General features: G+C 37.0%; 1 protein-coding gene across 2 annotated transcripts in view; it reads left to right on the top strand.

The window, feature by feature from the left end:
• Nucleotides 1–1,393: 1,393 nt before the first annotated feature.
• The window catches only part of LOC131157548 (uncharacterized), a 52,961-nt gene continuing 37,265 nt past the window's right edge, over nucleotides 1,394–17,089 (top strand). Inside the window, exons 1-3 of one of the 2 annotated variants that reach the window (XM_058111787.1) lie at nucleotides 1,394–1,741; nucleotides 1,871–2,050; nucleotides 2,572–2,647. In XM_058111787.1, the coding sequence (XP_057967770.1) occupies nucleotides 1,586–1,741; nucleotides 1,871–2,050; nucleotides 2,572–2,647 (412 nt within the window). In that variant the 5' untranslated portion in view covers nucleotides 1,394–1,585. The remainder of the gene's footprint in view (nucleotides 1,742–1,870; nucleotides 2,051–2,571; nucleotides 2,648–17,089) is intronic. The other variant, XR_009137283.1, reaches the window with a different exon arrangement.

Below are 17,089 nucleotides of genomic sequence, written 5' to 3'. Positions count from 1 at the left end.
TGCCCTGTAGGAAGGATGCATGGTCCCTAATGTCAATATGGATGGACAAGTGAACCAAACTCCATGTCTTAAGTGTTAAATGTGGTGGGAAGCGTGTAGACTGAATAAATGTTTTAGACAAGGGAACTAATGCAAGCAAAACAACTACATGAGTGATAGTGGATGATGATGAACAAATATATAAGGGAAAAAATTACTAAACCGACTTTTGGAAAGTCGATTTTGGTCTTTTTACGTACACATGCATGCAGGGGTTGACAAAATAAATTTTAGCACCAAACTGACTTTCCACTATTCACCACGTAAACATGCATGCATCCCATCCCATATATTTTTTTTAATAAAAATTCTAATAGCACCGGTGCTTTAATGCATGCACTCTCCCACCCCCTCACGCAATCTTTCTCCTCTCTCTCCTCTCCATCAGTGCAGAACCGCGTGTCCCATCCCCCCCCCCCCCCTTTTTTTTCTTTTAATTTGGTAGACAAGCATTAAATGCTCCCCTCCCCTTTCCGCTGAAAGTCTCTCTCTCCTCTTCTATCATTGACGCGTTGTCCATTTAAAAAAAAAAAAAAATTAATTGCTGACAAAGCGTCCCATCCATTTTTTTTGTATTTTTTTAAAGCGGGACATTTGCATATTTTTCTCACTTTCCTCTATATTTGTGTTTTTTTCTTTTATTTTGTTAATATTTTCATAAAAAACTCCTATGGGTTGAACATATGCATTTTAAAATGTTTTAATTTTATTTCTATTGTAATAATGCTTAGGGATATGATGTTTTAGTTATTTTGATTGCAAATGGCATGTATGTTAGAAAATTGACATAGTTTACATTTTTTGATTTAATATTGTTAACGGTACATGAGTTGGAAAATAGACATAGCATTTTTTATTAGTTTTGGAATGTTCTTATACTGTATTATCAATGGAAAATTAAAAATTGGAAAGTACTTAATTTGTTACTCATAATATTATATTGATACTACTATTTTTAAGAAGTCAATTAATCTGATATATTTAACTTGAATGACATTAGCTTAAGTAACATTTTTAATGTAATATATGTTATTATGTTTGATGAAAATTCTTATACCTAATACCTTTTGTATTTTTTTTCCTATTTTGTTTTAAAATAAGTTACACAGTTAATTCGGACCAACCTACTCAATATTCAATGCATTTTAATGATTTTAATTAGAATTCACTTCTTGTCAAATTGGCAAGATTGGATCGATTAAAATTGCCAACTTAATTTAATAACAAAATTTGGAAAGTTGTTAACAATAGTTAGGTTTTAAGAGTTGTGTAGAAAGTTCTTAACAATAGTTAGGTTTTATAAAAGTGTTGAAGTAAAAATGACTTGCCCTAATTCTTAAAAAATTCTAACGCAGAGAAGTTTGCTTTGACCCTCATTTATATACAGTGTGGGAGGGTCACTCAAGTCGCACAGAAACTGATAGGGTATAAAAATATCAGCCAGGACCGGCAAAACCCTCTCTCTGCGCCCTTCTCAGGAGTCCTCCATTCCGTGTCCGGCTGATTAGGGTTTTAGCAGTCAATCGAATCAATCCGCTGAAGCTGTATGGCTGGTGCAGGAATCCATCCATACCATCAGCAATGGCCACCGGCTCCTGCTCCTCCTCCGCCGCCTCCTGCTGCCGCCACCGTCCCTCCGCCTCCCCATCTTCAACCCCCTCCCATCCTCGTCGATAACCCTAACCGCCCCACTACCGACGAGGTACTGCTTTTCTTGCTTTTCAAAGTAAAATTGCGTTCTAGAGAATCAGGAAAGGAAGAAATTTTTCGAATGCTGAGACTAAAGTGTATGTTATCTTTCGTTATATTTTTGTAATGTGTTGGGTTTCAGGTGAGGACTATCTTCATAACGGGCCTGCCGGAGGACGTGAAGGAGAGGGAGCTGCAGAATCTGCTGAGATGGTTGCCTGGTTACGAGGCTTCGCAGGTCAACTTCAAAGGAGAACATCCCATGGGCTTTGCTCTCTTTTCGGGTGCTCAGTTTGCCATTGCTGCCAAAGACGCCCTTCAGGTCATCATCATCAACATCTTCTTTGTTGGGAGATTTCTGTTTTAGTTTAATTGAAACTTGTTTGGTTAGCATTTTTGGGCGTGTCTTTTATTTGCTTATAGGAGCTAATAAACTCAATTGTGTTTGCTTTGAAAAAATAAGAAAATTGCTACTCAAGGAATGCCTTAAGTTAGTATGCCCTACTGCGTGTAATTTTACTGGTGTTTATTATTATTAATTGGCAAAAGGAAAGACTGTCAATATTACTAGTCTTTAGTTATCTAGGTACTTGTTCATGCCTTCATCAATACTCTTTAAATAATTTGAAAGCATCTTCAAGCTAGTATATTTTAAGTTTCTTTCCTTGCTTTTTGAAGCAAAATGGTATCAATCTTTACTATTTATTATACTTTACGTGACAAAAGCAAGTCCTAACCACAAACGAAATGCTAGCTTAGTGTTATATTTGTTCTTTGTGTTCTTCATTTTTATAAAAGGCCAGATATTGTATTAAATTATTCGTCTTGGCTTTGGAAATTTAGGACATGGTCTTCGATGCAGAATCAAAATCGGTGCTGCGTACAGAGATGGCTAAGAAAAATCTGTTTGTAAAAAGAGGTCAGTCTTCACTTTGCACTTATTTAATGATTCCTTCTCTTTAAATTAAGCAGAAAGTTATGCTGTAATCTGCTGTTTCTTTATTTTTTTCCTTTTTTTTTGTTTTTTTTCATAAAAACTGATGAAGAGGAAATAAAATGAAACCTTTGAAATTTTGTTTTATGATGTCCATTGTATAATTTTTCAAGAAATGGAAAAAATCTTCATGGGCCATGTGCATGCTTTCCTCATCTTTCTTCTTTTCTCATTTTCAAGTGAAATAGAATCTCATTTCTCATAGATTATCTCAAACCAAATGGAATAATAGTGTATACAAAAAATAAATGGGCATTTCTTGCACAAGAGAAACTATTTGTGAAGTTATTAAGGGGTCTTGCGAGATGTATAGGATGAATGGTTGTTGAAGCCTTTAAGAATTCGTGTCCAATGGTTTTTTTTTTTAATATAAGATATATATTGAGCAAAGGGAAGAATGTGCAAGGAGAATAAGGCATCGTTGAAGCTAAAGCAAAGCAGAAAAGGAGAAAAAAAAAAAAAAAAAAAGGAGAAACAGATCCAAATCAAACCAGTGGAGCTGCACTGAATAACCCTCTCTCAAAAGCATCCTGATGAAAAAATCCAAAAAAAAGCCAAAAAATAGGATCCGAAATCAAATTGTGCTGAGGTCTGATCTTGAAAAATACAAGCATTCCTCTACAGTCAAAGCCCCCACAAAATAGTAAAAAGTGCACATTGCCTTATAAAATTTTCACATCTTTGTGTCTTCAAACCTACCCCAACTCCAATCCACAAAAAATCCTCCAAAGTGTGAGGACGCACCCAAACAAGTTCAAAAAAACAAAAAGCTTGTTCCACAACAATCAAGATTCAAGAACAATGGAAAAATAACTAGGCACATGTCTCCCTAGGAACATGAGAAAACACGCATTTCTTGTTGGACCTTTTTTTTAATCTATAACAATTGTTGGTGTTAACTCTAACAAGGATGGCCATCTACACCAAAGCCTTGACTTTAGAAGATGTCTTAGTTTTCCACAAATGAGTAGCGAGAGGAAAAAGCTGTGGAGATTAAGCCCTAGTTTGACCGCTCGTGGCTTCTTAAAAGGACCTTTAAAAATGGCTGTGTTTAGTAAAAAAGTTGTAAGGCGCCTAAAAGTATCTAAATGACTAAAATAGATATGTATTTTTAGAATTAATGCATTGATAGTTTTGTAATATTTGAAAAAAATTAAGGACAACAATGGAATTGAATAATTTATTGGAGAAAAAGCTAGCTTTTAGCTTTTAAAAGCTTCAAATTTGTATCTTTTAGAAGTTCACTAAAAAAATCTAAAAGTTGGCTTTTAAAAGCTGGAAATGGTGTTTACCAAACATTCGACTCAATTTTTACTTTTAAAAAGGAGAAGTTGAGGCGAAAAAAGGGGCCGAACTCACCCTATGTTAGAAAAAGCTATTGGGGAAACTCCAAAAGCATCCACATTCTAAAAGTTTAACATCCCTCATGTAGGAATGCCAAAAGAAATCCAACAAAAAGATAAAAGAAAAAAATTCCACTCCCCCATTATTAAAATTTCTACGAAAGCGAAAATCCCAATAAACAATATCATCAAATAGCAGTCAAGAAAGACGAAATAGAAGCCTCATGATAAGAAGAAAGATGAAAACCCATATCCCTAATCTTCATACCTTGGTATTGCGGTATTTGGAGGTTTAAGGTGTCTGGGAAGATTTGGGATTTTGTTTGGATTGTGATTCTAGAAAGGATTAACACGCATGATCTACTTCAAAGGAGAGGACCGTATATGGCCCTCAATCTCAATATGTGCTTCGTGTGTTGTGAAGATAGTGAGCCCAATGCCTATCTCTTTGTTCATTGCAAGGTGGCATTGCAACTTTGGAATGTCCTTTTCTCTATGGTTGGAGAAAAGTAGGTGGCTTTACAAAAGGTCAGGGACTTGCTTTAGGTTAACCTCCTCACGACTTTGTGGGATAGAGTGACTTTCCTTGCCTCCTTGTGGGCACACTTTTGGATCCCTCATAAGCCTCTCCAATATATTAGTCACCTTTATTGGAAATTTACACAAAGATAGAAACGATAGAGGAATTGTTGAAAGATAAGCTTGAATAAGTGTGATACGACCTCCTCAAGTAAAAAAGACGACCCTTCCACCCATGGAGAACTTAGAAATTTTGGTAACCATAGGATCCCGACACCTCATCAAATGAGGGGTATCTTCTAAAGGGATCCCTAAATAGGCCAAAGGCCAATCTAACACCCAACAACTAGCAAGCAAAGCAACCTAAACTGCAGTTACCAAGATTGACCTTAAGATCTGAAATCAACTCAAAGGCCTTGTCAAGCCACTAGATGTGAAATATTGGCCTTAACCGTAAATCCAGATGGCTCAAATGAAATAGTAGAGGTGCCACTAATAAATGGTTCATTTGGTTTAAACCTAGGCTTCAAATTTGAGAACTCTCCACTATGATAATTGGGCCAACAATATTTCTTGAACAAGTGATTTGCTGCTGAAACGCCTCTTCTTTCCTTACTAAGAATAAAGCTGTTACCAGAGAACTGACACGAATGCTGATGTTGAGGGTAATTCCTGTTAAAACCTGCATAAGACCATTTCTTTTGTGCAAATAAATGATCAAACAACAATTTTCTATTTTAACTTCACAGACAGCTCTCTTTGCTGGGATTTTCTGGAGTTGATTTTCTTCCCCAAAATCTTCCTCTAGAAAAGTATAATGCTTTGATTTATAAGAATCAATTTCTCCTCCAACCAGCTTCCTGACAACTCAAATACATTGCTTCAACCCTTTTGGAATTACATGGAAATGAAAATAAGGCCCGTGTGAAAGCAATAGTTTAGAAATGATTCCACAAAAGTCAGAGAGAGATTGTCTTAAGCCAGATCTTGGTTTTGCTCAAGAAGGTATAAATTTTAGTAATTATAATCGTGATCATGTGTTTGCTTTAGATAATGGGGGGCATTTGTGTTTAGACTCTGGCCTCGGGCTTAATATTTCCCCTTCTAGTAATCCAATTATTCCTTCTTTTGGTGTTCCCCCCGTGCCCGCGGGGGGGGGGGGGGGGGGGGGGGGGGGCGTGGGGGTGAGACTGAGAAGGGTGATTCTCTCTTGGAGGAACATGGTACATCTTTATTAGTGAAGGAATTTTTCTTCTTCCTAATCAACACTTTGTTTCTTTTGAAACTAATATGCCACAGGTGGGGTTGGCTGCATGAATCCTTTCTTGCCAATTCACCCGATCCAGAGTGTTTTTCTCTATTACATTAAGGGCTCTTAAATCCTTCCTCACTACCTTTTTCCAAGTTATTTTGGGCCTACCCCTACCCATTTTAATGCTAGAAATAATAACTAACTCATTTCTCCTCACAAGTGTTCTACTAAGCCTGCATTTCTGTTATATTTGTGTGTGACTTTTATGCTCAGTGGGATCACAAACAAAGGAAGAAAAACATGTGAGAGAAGTCTTCTTGTGTTGGTAGCAGAAGACTCGTCGACGAGTAGGTACCGAGAGCCAGAAAATCTCAGAGTTAAAGACTTGTCGACGAAAGGATAGACTTGTCGACGAGTGGGCTTTTGACTCGTCGACGAATCCACTGTTCTCGTTGACAAGTGCGCCTGGGTTGCGATAAGAAATTTAAAATTTGAATTTGAACGTTGGGTTAGTTGGGTAATTGGAGGGAAACCTTCGAAGGAATGTTTATTTATCCCTATATGAGGGTATTGTGAGACATGAGAGAGATCTTTGTGAAGTGTATTGTGTATTCTCAAATTTCTTAGTGAAATTTTTGTGCCGATTGCTTCCGTGGATGTAAGCTTTGCCAAACCACGTACATCTTGTTGTTGTGCTTGTTATTTCATGTTTTCTGGTTGAGTTTGATTTGCTTGTTGTGTTTTTATTCCGCTGTGCATCCTATATATTCGATCCATTGTTACAACAAATTGGTATCAGAGCGATTGTTGATATGGATTCGGGATCATCTTCTGCAAGATTTGACTTCGTTAAATTTGATGGAACCGGGAACTTTGGTTTATGGCAGTGGAGTGTGAAGGATATACTTGTGCAACAAGGAATGACTAAGGCTCTACTTGGCGTTCAACCAGTTGGAATGGATGAGGCAACATGGGGAGATTTGGAAGCAAATGCCGTTTCTACAATACGCTTGTTTTTAGTCGATGAAGTTCTCTATCATGTGATGGAGGAGGATTCTCTAGCGGCTGTGTGGCGAAAGTTAGAAAGCTGATATATGTTTAAATCCTTGTTGAATAAATTTTTTCTTAAGCAAACGTTGTATTGGCTTAACATGGTTGAGGGTTCTGATTTGAACCAACATATCAACACTTTCAATCAAATTGTGAATGATTTGACACATGTTGATGTAAAGTTCGAGGAGGAAGACAAAGCATTGATGCTATTAAATTCCCTACCTACGTCTCAAACTTATGAGAATTTGGTTACAACTCTTACATGAAGCAAGGATAGCCTGAATTTGGAAGAGGTGACAAGTGCATTGCTTTGGTTTTCATCAAAGAAAAATGATTACTGATGAAGCTTCACATGGTGAAGGACTTGTTGTGAAAAGTAATCAAGAACATGAGAGACATAAGTCCCAAAGCAAATCTCGGTTGCATTCCGGGAAGAAGAAGAAGGATGTGAAATGTTTTAAGTGCGGTAAAATCGGGCACATAAGATCGGAATGTCCGGAGTGGAAGAAGGGGAATTCTGAAAATTAGCAAGGTCCGTCAGAATCTACAAATGTAGTGGAGGAAGATTCAGGGTACAGTGATGGGGATATGCTATGTATTTCATCATGTTGGGAGTGTCTCACGGATGATTCTTGGATTCTAGATACCGGATGCTCTTATCATATGACAGCAAATAGAAAATGGTTTGACACCTACAAGTCAGTCAATACTGGTTGTGTTTTGATGGGAAATAATATTTCATGCAAAATACTTGGTATTGGAAATGTCAAAATCAAAATGTATGATGGTGTTGTAAGAACCATATATCAATGTAAGGCATGTTGAGGGTGTAGGAAAGAATGTTATTTCATTGGGTATTTTAGACTATAATGGATTTTGTTGCAAGTCTGATAAAGGAGAAATGAAAGTGTGTGAAGGCAACTCGATAGTGATGAAAGGAGAAAAGATAGTAGGAAATATCTATGTACTGCGAGGTGTTACCGTTTTAGGTGGAGCTAGAATTGTTGAATCTGCATCAGATACTGTGGCATATGCATTTGAAGCATATGGATGACTACATGTATTCAGATGTTTGGGGACCGATGATGATAGCATCAAAGGATAGACATATGTTTTTCGTGAATGTATCATGGAAGATCTTGGTTTATCTCATGTGGCACAAGCCTGATGTTGAGGTGTTGTGGTTGAGGTGGAGTACCAGACCAGGAGAGAAATCCTCGTGTCAGCCATTGGGACTGAGTACGTTAGTTTTGTTTAAGAAGTTTTGTGAGCAAGGCAGATCATATGCAGGGCTTGCAAAGTACTTCTTGGTGAAGTCAGTGAGTATGACACGAGTCTCTTGTGACTGATCGCCAAAGGTATCGCTATATGAGAAAGTTGCAAGTGAATTGTGGGCATGTTTTGCGGTAGACTACTTGGTTGTGAGTGGATGTCCACTGATGCACTATTCTAGTGATGGAGGATCTAGGCTTGGTATTATGTCCGAACAGTACATCTTTCAAGGTTACAAGAAAGGTGGGTGCAAGTTGGGTGATCCTGTGGCAAACAAAGGGATGATCGAGGACATGACTTTTGTTGTTAAAGTCATGGGGCAGAGTACTCAGGTAAAGGAAGAAAAACAAATGCCAGAAAACTGTGGTAGCAGCAATCATGTTATTCAGGTTGAGTTAGGGACTCAAAGCAGAAATGTGGGGAGTTCCATCTTGGGTCAACAATATCACAGTATGAATGGGCATATGATGCAGGTGGAGCAACAAACTCAGGGAGCAAAGTTGACATTGGTCATATTGTAGGGAGTAGCTTGGGGACCAGCAGGATCACGGTGGGCCCATGTGCACTATCAGGACACCATTCAGGTATAAATTGGTGAGGCTTTTAGTTAGGAAGAGGGTGATAGTGATGTATGAAGTGATGTATCTGTTGTATGTGAATGACATGTTATTGGCTAGAAATGCTTTAACTGAGGCTAATCAGTTGGGAACTCTATTGAAAATTTTTGACATGTATGTGTTGGGTGCGTCTTGGTTTGCTGATTCGCATGGATAGAGCTGCAAAGAGATTGGTGTTATCTCAGGGTGGCTTTGTGGACGGAACTGTAGGGAGACTTTGTTTGCCATCTCAGGGAGGTTCTGTGAAGAATCATTGTAAAATGTCTACCGTTCGATACCCAAGGATGGGCTGTGAAGTCTGGGATATGTCAAAGGTCCTCCATGATTATGTAATAGAGTGTTTCAGCAGGCAACAGAGTGGACCGTCAGTTGTTAGTTTTGTTGAGGACGCAGGAGGCTTTGGAATTATAAGACTTGCAGCAGTTTTTGTGTTTACTGTTGTGGGAAGGTCTTATTGGAAGCCTAGGGTGAAGTCTTCGGGTGTTGAATCTACAACTGTATCAGATTTGATGGTAGAAGCTGAAACTGCCATCGGGAAGTTCAAGCAGCATTGCTTGGACTTGGTGCATGTCTCTTAAGTACTAGAAGGGAGACGGTCCCAACTGAGCGTTTCAAGTTCAAGGTAAAGAAATTAGTCATGTTTTTTAGGTTCTCCTAAGGGGCGTATAATCGCTAAGGTGGAGATTGTTATATTTGTGTGTGACTCTTATACTTAGTGGGATCACAAACAAAGAAAGAAAAACATGTGAGAGAAGTCTTCTTGTGCTGGCAGCAGAAGATTCGTTGACGAGTGCCCTATGCTCGTCGACGAGTAGATAACGAGAGCTAGAAAATCTTAGAGTCAAAGACTCGTCGACGAAAGGATAGACTCGTCGACGAGTGGGCTTCTTTGACTCGTCGACGAATCCCCTGTTCTTGTCGACGAGTGCGCCTGGGCTGCGAGAAGAAGTTTAAAATTTGAATTTGAACGTTGGGGTGGTTGGGTAATTAGAGGGAAACCTCCAAAGGAATGTCTATTTATCCCTATTTGAGGGTATTGTGAGACATGAGAGAGATCTTTGTGAAGTGTATTGTCTATTCTCAAATTTCTTAGTGAAATTTTTGTGCCGATTGCTTCTGTGGATGTAGGTTTTGCTGAACCACGTACATCTTGTTGTTGTGCTTGTTATTTCATGTTTTCTGGTTGAGTTTGGTTTGCTTCTTGTGTTTTTATTCCGCTGTGCATCCTATATATCCGATCCATTATTACAACAATTTCAAATGCCCGAACCATCTAAGGCGCCCTTCTCTTATCTTGTTTTCAACTGGTGCTATACCTAAATTATTGTATATATGCTCATTCCTTTTTCTTTTAATGTTAAACCATTCATCCAACTCAACATATGCATCTCAACAACTTTCATTTTTTGTATATGTTGTTTCTTAGTTGCCCAACATTTTAAACCATAAAGTATAGCTGGCCTTACAGTTGTCTTATAAGACTTTCCTTTTAATTTTAAGGGTATTCTACGATCGCACAACACACGTGACACACTCCTCCATTTTAACTAACCTATGTTAATTATATGTACTGCATCTTCTTCAATTTCCCCTTCAGCTTGCATAAATGATCCAAGATATCCAAATCTATCAATTCTTAATCTCTTGATTATCTAGTTTAATCTTCTCTCTATTGCTACTCCTTACATTATTGAAATTACATTTCATATATTCTGTCTTATTCCTTCTTATCCTAAACCCTTTAGACTCTAATATGGCTCTCCAAAGTTCTAGTTTAGATTCCACTCCGCTTCTACTATCATCAATCAATACGATATCATTTGCAGACAACATACATCAAGGGATATCATTTTGGATATTCCTGGTTAGTTCATCAATTACTAAAGTAAAAAGATAAGGACTCAAAGCAGAACCTTGATGTACACCTATTGTGATTGGAAACTTTCTAGATTTGCCTCCTACAATCCTAACGCTAGTCACAACTCTATGATACATATCTTTAATGACCTCTGTATATTTACTGCAAACTCCCTTTTTTTCTAATACCCACGAAAGAACTTCTCTAGATACTTTATCATAAGCTCTCTATAAGTCAATAAAAATCATATGCAAGTCCTTCTTTTCCTTAAAACTTTTTCATTAAACTTCTTAAAAGATAAATAGTTTTTGTTGTTGATATCCCATGCATAAAACCAAATTGATTTTCTGACATCTTTGTTTTTAATCTTATCCTATGTTCAATTACCCTTTCCCATAATTTCATCGTATGACTCATAATTTTAATTCCACGATAGTTATTATAGTTTTGAATATCGCCTTTGCTTTTGTACAAATGTATTAATGTACTTATCCTCAATTCTTCTTACATTTTCTTCATTTTTATAATAGTGTTGAATATATTAGTTAACCAAATAATTCTTTTATCCGCTAAGCATTTCCAAACTTTAATTGGCATTTTATCTAGTCTTGTAGATTCTCACTCTTCATTTTTTTAATGCCATCTTAACTTTAAAGATTCTAATTTTGTGAATAAATCTCCTATTTTTGGTCTTCTTCTTATTTGTCACTTCAAAGTTCAATATTTCATTTTGGTTTTGATTAAGCAACTTATCAAAGTATCTCTGCCACCTCTCTTTTATGTCTTCTTCTCTAATTAAGGCATTATCATTCTCGTCCTTTATACATTTTACATCACCTGAATCTTTACATCTTCTTTCTCTAGCTCTCGCAAGTTTATAAATGTCTTTCTCCTTATTTTTTATCTGGTTTAGTATATAAAGTATCATAAACTCTATGTTTAGCTTCATTGATATTCTTTTTTGCATTTTTTCTTGCTTCTTTATATTTTTCAAGATTTTATATATTTCTACAATTTTGCCATATTTTATACCAATTTATTTTTGTCTTAACGGATTTTGGGATCCCACCACTAACTTTCTTTACTACTTGAGTAACTTCCTTTGGACTCACTTAAAACCTATTTTGCTATCCTTACAATAGAATTTAACATTTTATTCCAAACAGTGTTTGTATCAACCTTATTCCCTACTGTCCAATCTTTTTGTTCATTTTATCTTTAAATTTTACTATATTATCTCCCTTCAATTTCCACCATCTAGTCCTCTTGTGTTGATTTATACCACTCCTCTTCCATTTTTTAATATGTATATCTAGTACTAAGACTCTATGTTGTGTAGCTAAACTTTCACTTGGAATAACTTTACAATCCTTACAAGATAGATAATCCTCGTTCTTAGTTAAGAAGAAATATATTTGGCTTTTATTATACCCACTCTTGAAAGTTATGAAGGTTTCTTCTCTTTTTACAAAACAATATTCAATATAACCAAATCGTAAGACATGGAAAAATCTAATATTGTATCACCAGCCTCATTTTTATCACCATATCAATGGCCTCCATGTATCCTCTCACATCCTATATTATCCTTGCCAACGTGACCATTGAAATCTGCTCCTATGAATCTCTTTTTAGACATTGGCATCCCTTGTAAAATAATATTCATATCTTCCCAAACTTCTTTTCAAATTTTTTTTTGTTAAGCCTATTTGAAGAGCATACACGCTAATGACATTCACTATCTCTCGACCTAAAGCTATCTTGATTTTAATGATCCTATCTCCTATTCTTTTAACATGTACTACATTATCTTTTATGCCTTTATCTACAATAATACCCACCCCATTTTTATGTTTCTCTTTACTAGTGTACCAAAGTTTAAATCCAAAATTTTCAATTTCTCTAGTTTTCTCTCCTACCTATTTCATCTCTTGAAGGTAGATTATGTTTAGTTTTTCTTATAAACGTTATTTCCGTTATTTCTATACTTTTTCCTGTAAAAGTCCCTATATTCCAAGTTGCTAATCTTATCTTAGTTTCTTGAGCTAACTTATTAACCCTCTCCCTTTTATGCTAACCCGGTCTATTTTCTTGATCTAGGTGAATTTTGTAAGAACTCATGATAATAAGATTTAACAAAGTTTTACTCTGGCTGTTAGCTACCTAACACAACCCTACTCCTTTATCCAGGCTTGAGACTGACTGTGTGTTACATAGGCGAAGTACACGATTGCAATTTTTTTTTGCTAACTTATTTTACATAGACAATTTTCCAAGTCACAACCAACAACTAATAGAAACCACGCACAATATAATGCATTAAAAATTTTTAAAGCATACAATTTGTGTGTTAATCCAAGCTAGACAAAAATAAAAAATCATGCAACAGTGCTTTTGAAAAATTTTGTATATTCTGAAACTTGCAAATGAAAAACACAAAACAGAAAAATACATATACTATCACAAACACAAAATCTTTACTACTAACCAACTATTGGAAAAATGATTAATAATAGTAATAAGAAAAGAAATAACAAGAGAGGAAAAATCTCTAGTGACTGAAACTAAAATGGTAGTGATAACCGCTTGAAAAATATTAGCATAATTACTCTTTGATGCAGGCAATTTGATGCTATGAAAAATCAGTCGAAGAATATTTAAGCAATGAGGGATTGCAAGAATTCTTCAAATCTAAGTTCAAGATTCAAATCCAAGAATAGTGAAGAAACAAGATTCCTCAACTCATACAATCTTTATTGTTTTTTCATGATTGTAGGGCTGAAGAACAATAATCCTTGGATTTGTTTGGGTCTTTGGGAGAAAAGAAAGGAAGTTCAATGATGGGATTTGTTTTGTTGGTGAGATAACAAAAACCAAAAGGAGAGGGTAGAATAAAGGAAAATGAAAGAAAAGAAAAAGAAAGAATCCTTCAAAAGTAGAAGTAAAAGAAATAAAAAGAAGAGGAACTTCGTTGGTGAGGAATTTATTTATTTTTGGATTACTTTCAAAATATGCCTTCTATGATAAATCACGAGGGTGGACAAAGGGTAGGAAAATGGGGGGAAACATGTTTGATTATGAGGATAGTTAGTTAGAATGTTAGAGGTTTATGGGTGGACTAGGAAGAGAAATAAGGAAGTTCTGATTAAGTATTCCCTAAACATAGTCCTTATCTAGGAAACTAAGCTAGAACTAGTAAACTGGGGGGTTGTTAGTAGTATTCGGGGGGCCGTAGTAGGGATTGGGAATTTTTGCCCTTGCTTGGCGCCTCTAGTGGCATCCTCGTCATGTGGGACTCTCAGAATGTTTCCAAAGTTGACACACTAGCAAGGTTTTATTTTTTTATTTTTATTTTTTTTCTCATGCTTTTCGAATTAAGAAAGAGGGGGCAATGATGGGTTTCCTTAGTTTATGGACCTTTGCAACCAACTCTTAGAATCTCTTTTTGGGAAGAATTGTACTTTGTTTATGGTTTCTGCTCCCCTAAATGGATTGTTGTGGTGAGATTTCCTAAAAAGAAGAAAAAGGGGAAAAGAGTTTCTATTAGTATGCAGAACTTTAACTCTTTGATCAGGGATTGTGGTTTGAGAGAGATCCCCTTGGGGAGCATCTCTTTTACTTGGTTGGTGGGGGTTGGGGGTGAAGATCGGTGGGCAGTAGGTTGGATAGGTTTTTGTTTTATAGGGAATGGGAGGGCAAGTTGTCGAATCTTACCCATAGTACTCTCCCTAAGACTACATCCAATCACTTCCCTATTATGTTAGAATTTAATAAGGCGTGCGACTTTCAAATCTCTGGTTAGGGTGTTCTGGGGAGAGGAAATGAATAAAGGGTGGGAAGGTTTTAGATTTATGAGACAACTGCAACATTTGAAGTTGAAGCTAAAGTATGGAATAAGGAGGAGTTCGGGGATGTTAGAATTTGAAGGTCAAGAATTATAGGTGAGTTGGAATCCTTGGATAGGAAGTAGGAGGTTAGTCTTTTAGCTAGTGAGGAGTAGGAGAATTTGCTTGAAGAATGAGTTGGAAGAGGTTCTTTTTCAAGAATTGAGGAGTTGGAGACAAAAGGCAAAACTTCAATGGGTAAAGATGGTGATTGTAACTCTTCTCCCCAAGCCGCCTGCCCCCCACCACCCCCCCCCCCCCCCCCCAAACAAAAAAAATGCTAGCCATTGGTAAGAGGAATAAGAATTTGATTAGGATTTAGACATGGGGGATGGGAGAGTTTCTAATGACCTTCATTATATCTTTTCTGCTATTACTAATTTCTTTTAGAATTTGTATTTAGAGGACAATAATTGTAGACGTTAGAGAGGCTTGATTGGAATTCTAATACTGGTGATCAGAAGAGTTGGCTAAAGAGATTGTTTGAGGGGGGAGGAAGTTAGATGGGTGGTCTTTGAGTTGGAAAGGGATAAGGCCACAGTTTCGGATGGTTTTGACATTGCTTTTGGGAGTTTGTTAATATTGGGAATGAGATTTTGACTAAAAGTATACTCCTTTAAAGCCTTGGTGCCTAAAAAATTTAGATCTATTTAAGGGTGAGGACTTTAGATCTATTAGTCTTGTTTCTAGTGTGTACAAGATTATTACTATGGTTTTAGCTAATAGGTTAAGTTCGGTGTTTTCTAATTCTATTTCTCGTGCTCAAAGTGCATTTGCTTCCCGGGGGGGGGGGGGGGGGAGCATATTGTGATGCCATTCTTGTGGCTAATTAGGTGGTAAAGGATTCTCATAGGAATAAGAAGAGGGGGTTTGTTGTTAAATTAAACTTTGAGAAAGCTTACGATAGATTAAGTTGGAGCTTTTTTGGATAAATTTGTTGTGAGGAAGAGCGTTTGTGGGTGTTGGCGTTGTTGGATTAGGAGCTGTCTTTCTAATGCGTGGATTTGGTGATCGTAAATGGTGAACCCAAATCTTGGTTTAGCACTTATAGGGGCATTAAACAAGGTGATCCTCTATCCCCTTTTCTATTTTTTTCTTGTGGCGAATGTATTGAGCAAGATGGTGGATAGGGCTGTGGAGAGGGGGCTGGTTTGCATAACAGTAGGGAGAGAGGATGTGGTGGTTTTGCTTCATCAATTCACTGATGATACCATTCTTGATGATCACAAGCATTCTTTTAGAAGTATTTTGGGTACTCTCCAACTCTTCATGAGGGTGTTTGGCCTCAAAATTAATATGAGGAAGAGTGGATTAGCAACTCTGAATGTACTTGATGAGGGAGTTTGGGACTAGGCCATTGAAGTGGGATGTGGCTTTTGGGATTGGCCTTTGACTTTTCTAGTGGTTCCTCTTTTTTGTGGGGGGAAGGGGGGATCCTAGAGCAATAGAGTTTTGGAATCCAGTGGCGGAGAGGGTGACGAAGAGGTTAAACGGGTGGAAGGGGGCTCTCTTCTCTTTAGGGGGAAGAGTTACTCTGATTCAGGCTTGTATTTTAAGCTTCTTCTTTATTTTCTATTTGTTTTTAAGTTCCAGCAAGGTTTGCTAGTAAACTGGAGAAAATCATGGGAGACTTTTTGTGGTCTGGTGTTGGGGGTCATAGGGATCACTTAGTTAGATTGGATAAGGTCTGTAAGCCAAAGGTGGAGGGTGGGTTGGATCTAGGTAAGTTAGTGTCTAAAACATTGCCTTTCTAGCTAAATGGTTATGGCGCTTCCCTTTAGAAGAATTTTCCCTTTGACATTGATTAATAAGAAGCAAGCTTGGGTTGGATGAGAATGGGTGGGATACCAATAGTAATCTAAGATGTTCTTTGGGGAGTCTGTGCAAGTCCATTTCTCGAATTTATCCCTTCCTTTACCCCTCACACTAATCTTGTGGCGGAGAGGGTGTCACATATCCGCTTTTTGAATGATCCTTGGCTAGGTAAATGAAGTTTTATCCACTTCTTTCCCTCATCTCTTTCATTTGTCTGTTGAGCAAAATAGAGCCTTATCTTTTTTTGTTGGGATTGGAGTACTCTTTTGGTTTCTCGGAATCTTCATTTTAGGAGACTTGTCAATGAGAGGGAGATGGAGGAGTTGTCTTATTTGCTATCTTTTCTTGAGCAGAAGTAATCTTTCCTTGGGGAGGGATATTCACTCTTGGTCCTTGGATCAGTTGGGAGTGTATTCTTGCAAATTTTTGTTTTCTGTGTTTTTGTTTTTTTGTTTTTGAGTTCTTGATCCATTCTAATTCTTCATATCCACTCTTTCCTATAATTTGTAAGGCCTAGGCTCCCTAAAAAATTAAGGCTTTCACTTGGTTGGTTGTGCTTAATAAAATAAATACTAAAAACTTGTTGCAAATCAGAAGACCTTTGAAGGCTCTTTCTTCTGTTGTTTATATGCTCTGTTTCAAGGACTTTGAGACAGTTTCTCATCTCATTTTACACTATGACTTTGCTTGGAGGATTTGGAATAAGTTGTTTGGTGTAATGTGGGAGAGTTGGGTACACCTTGTATTGGTGGAA

The sequence above is a fragment of the Malania oleifera genome, chromosome 6 (assembly GCF_029873635.1).
Source record: "Malania oleifera isolate guangnan ecotype guangnan chromosome 6, ASM2987363v1, whole genome shotgun sequence".
Classification (NCBI taxonomy): Eukaryota; Viridiplantae; Streptophyta; class Magnoliopsida; order Santalales; family Ximeniaceae; genus Malania; species Malania oleifera.
The sequence above is the reverse complement of the archived record's forward strand: the minus strand, read 5'-3'. Positions and strand labels throughout refer to the sequence as shown.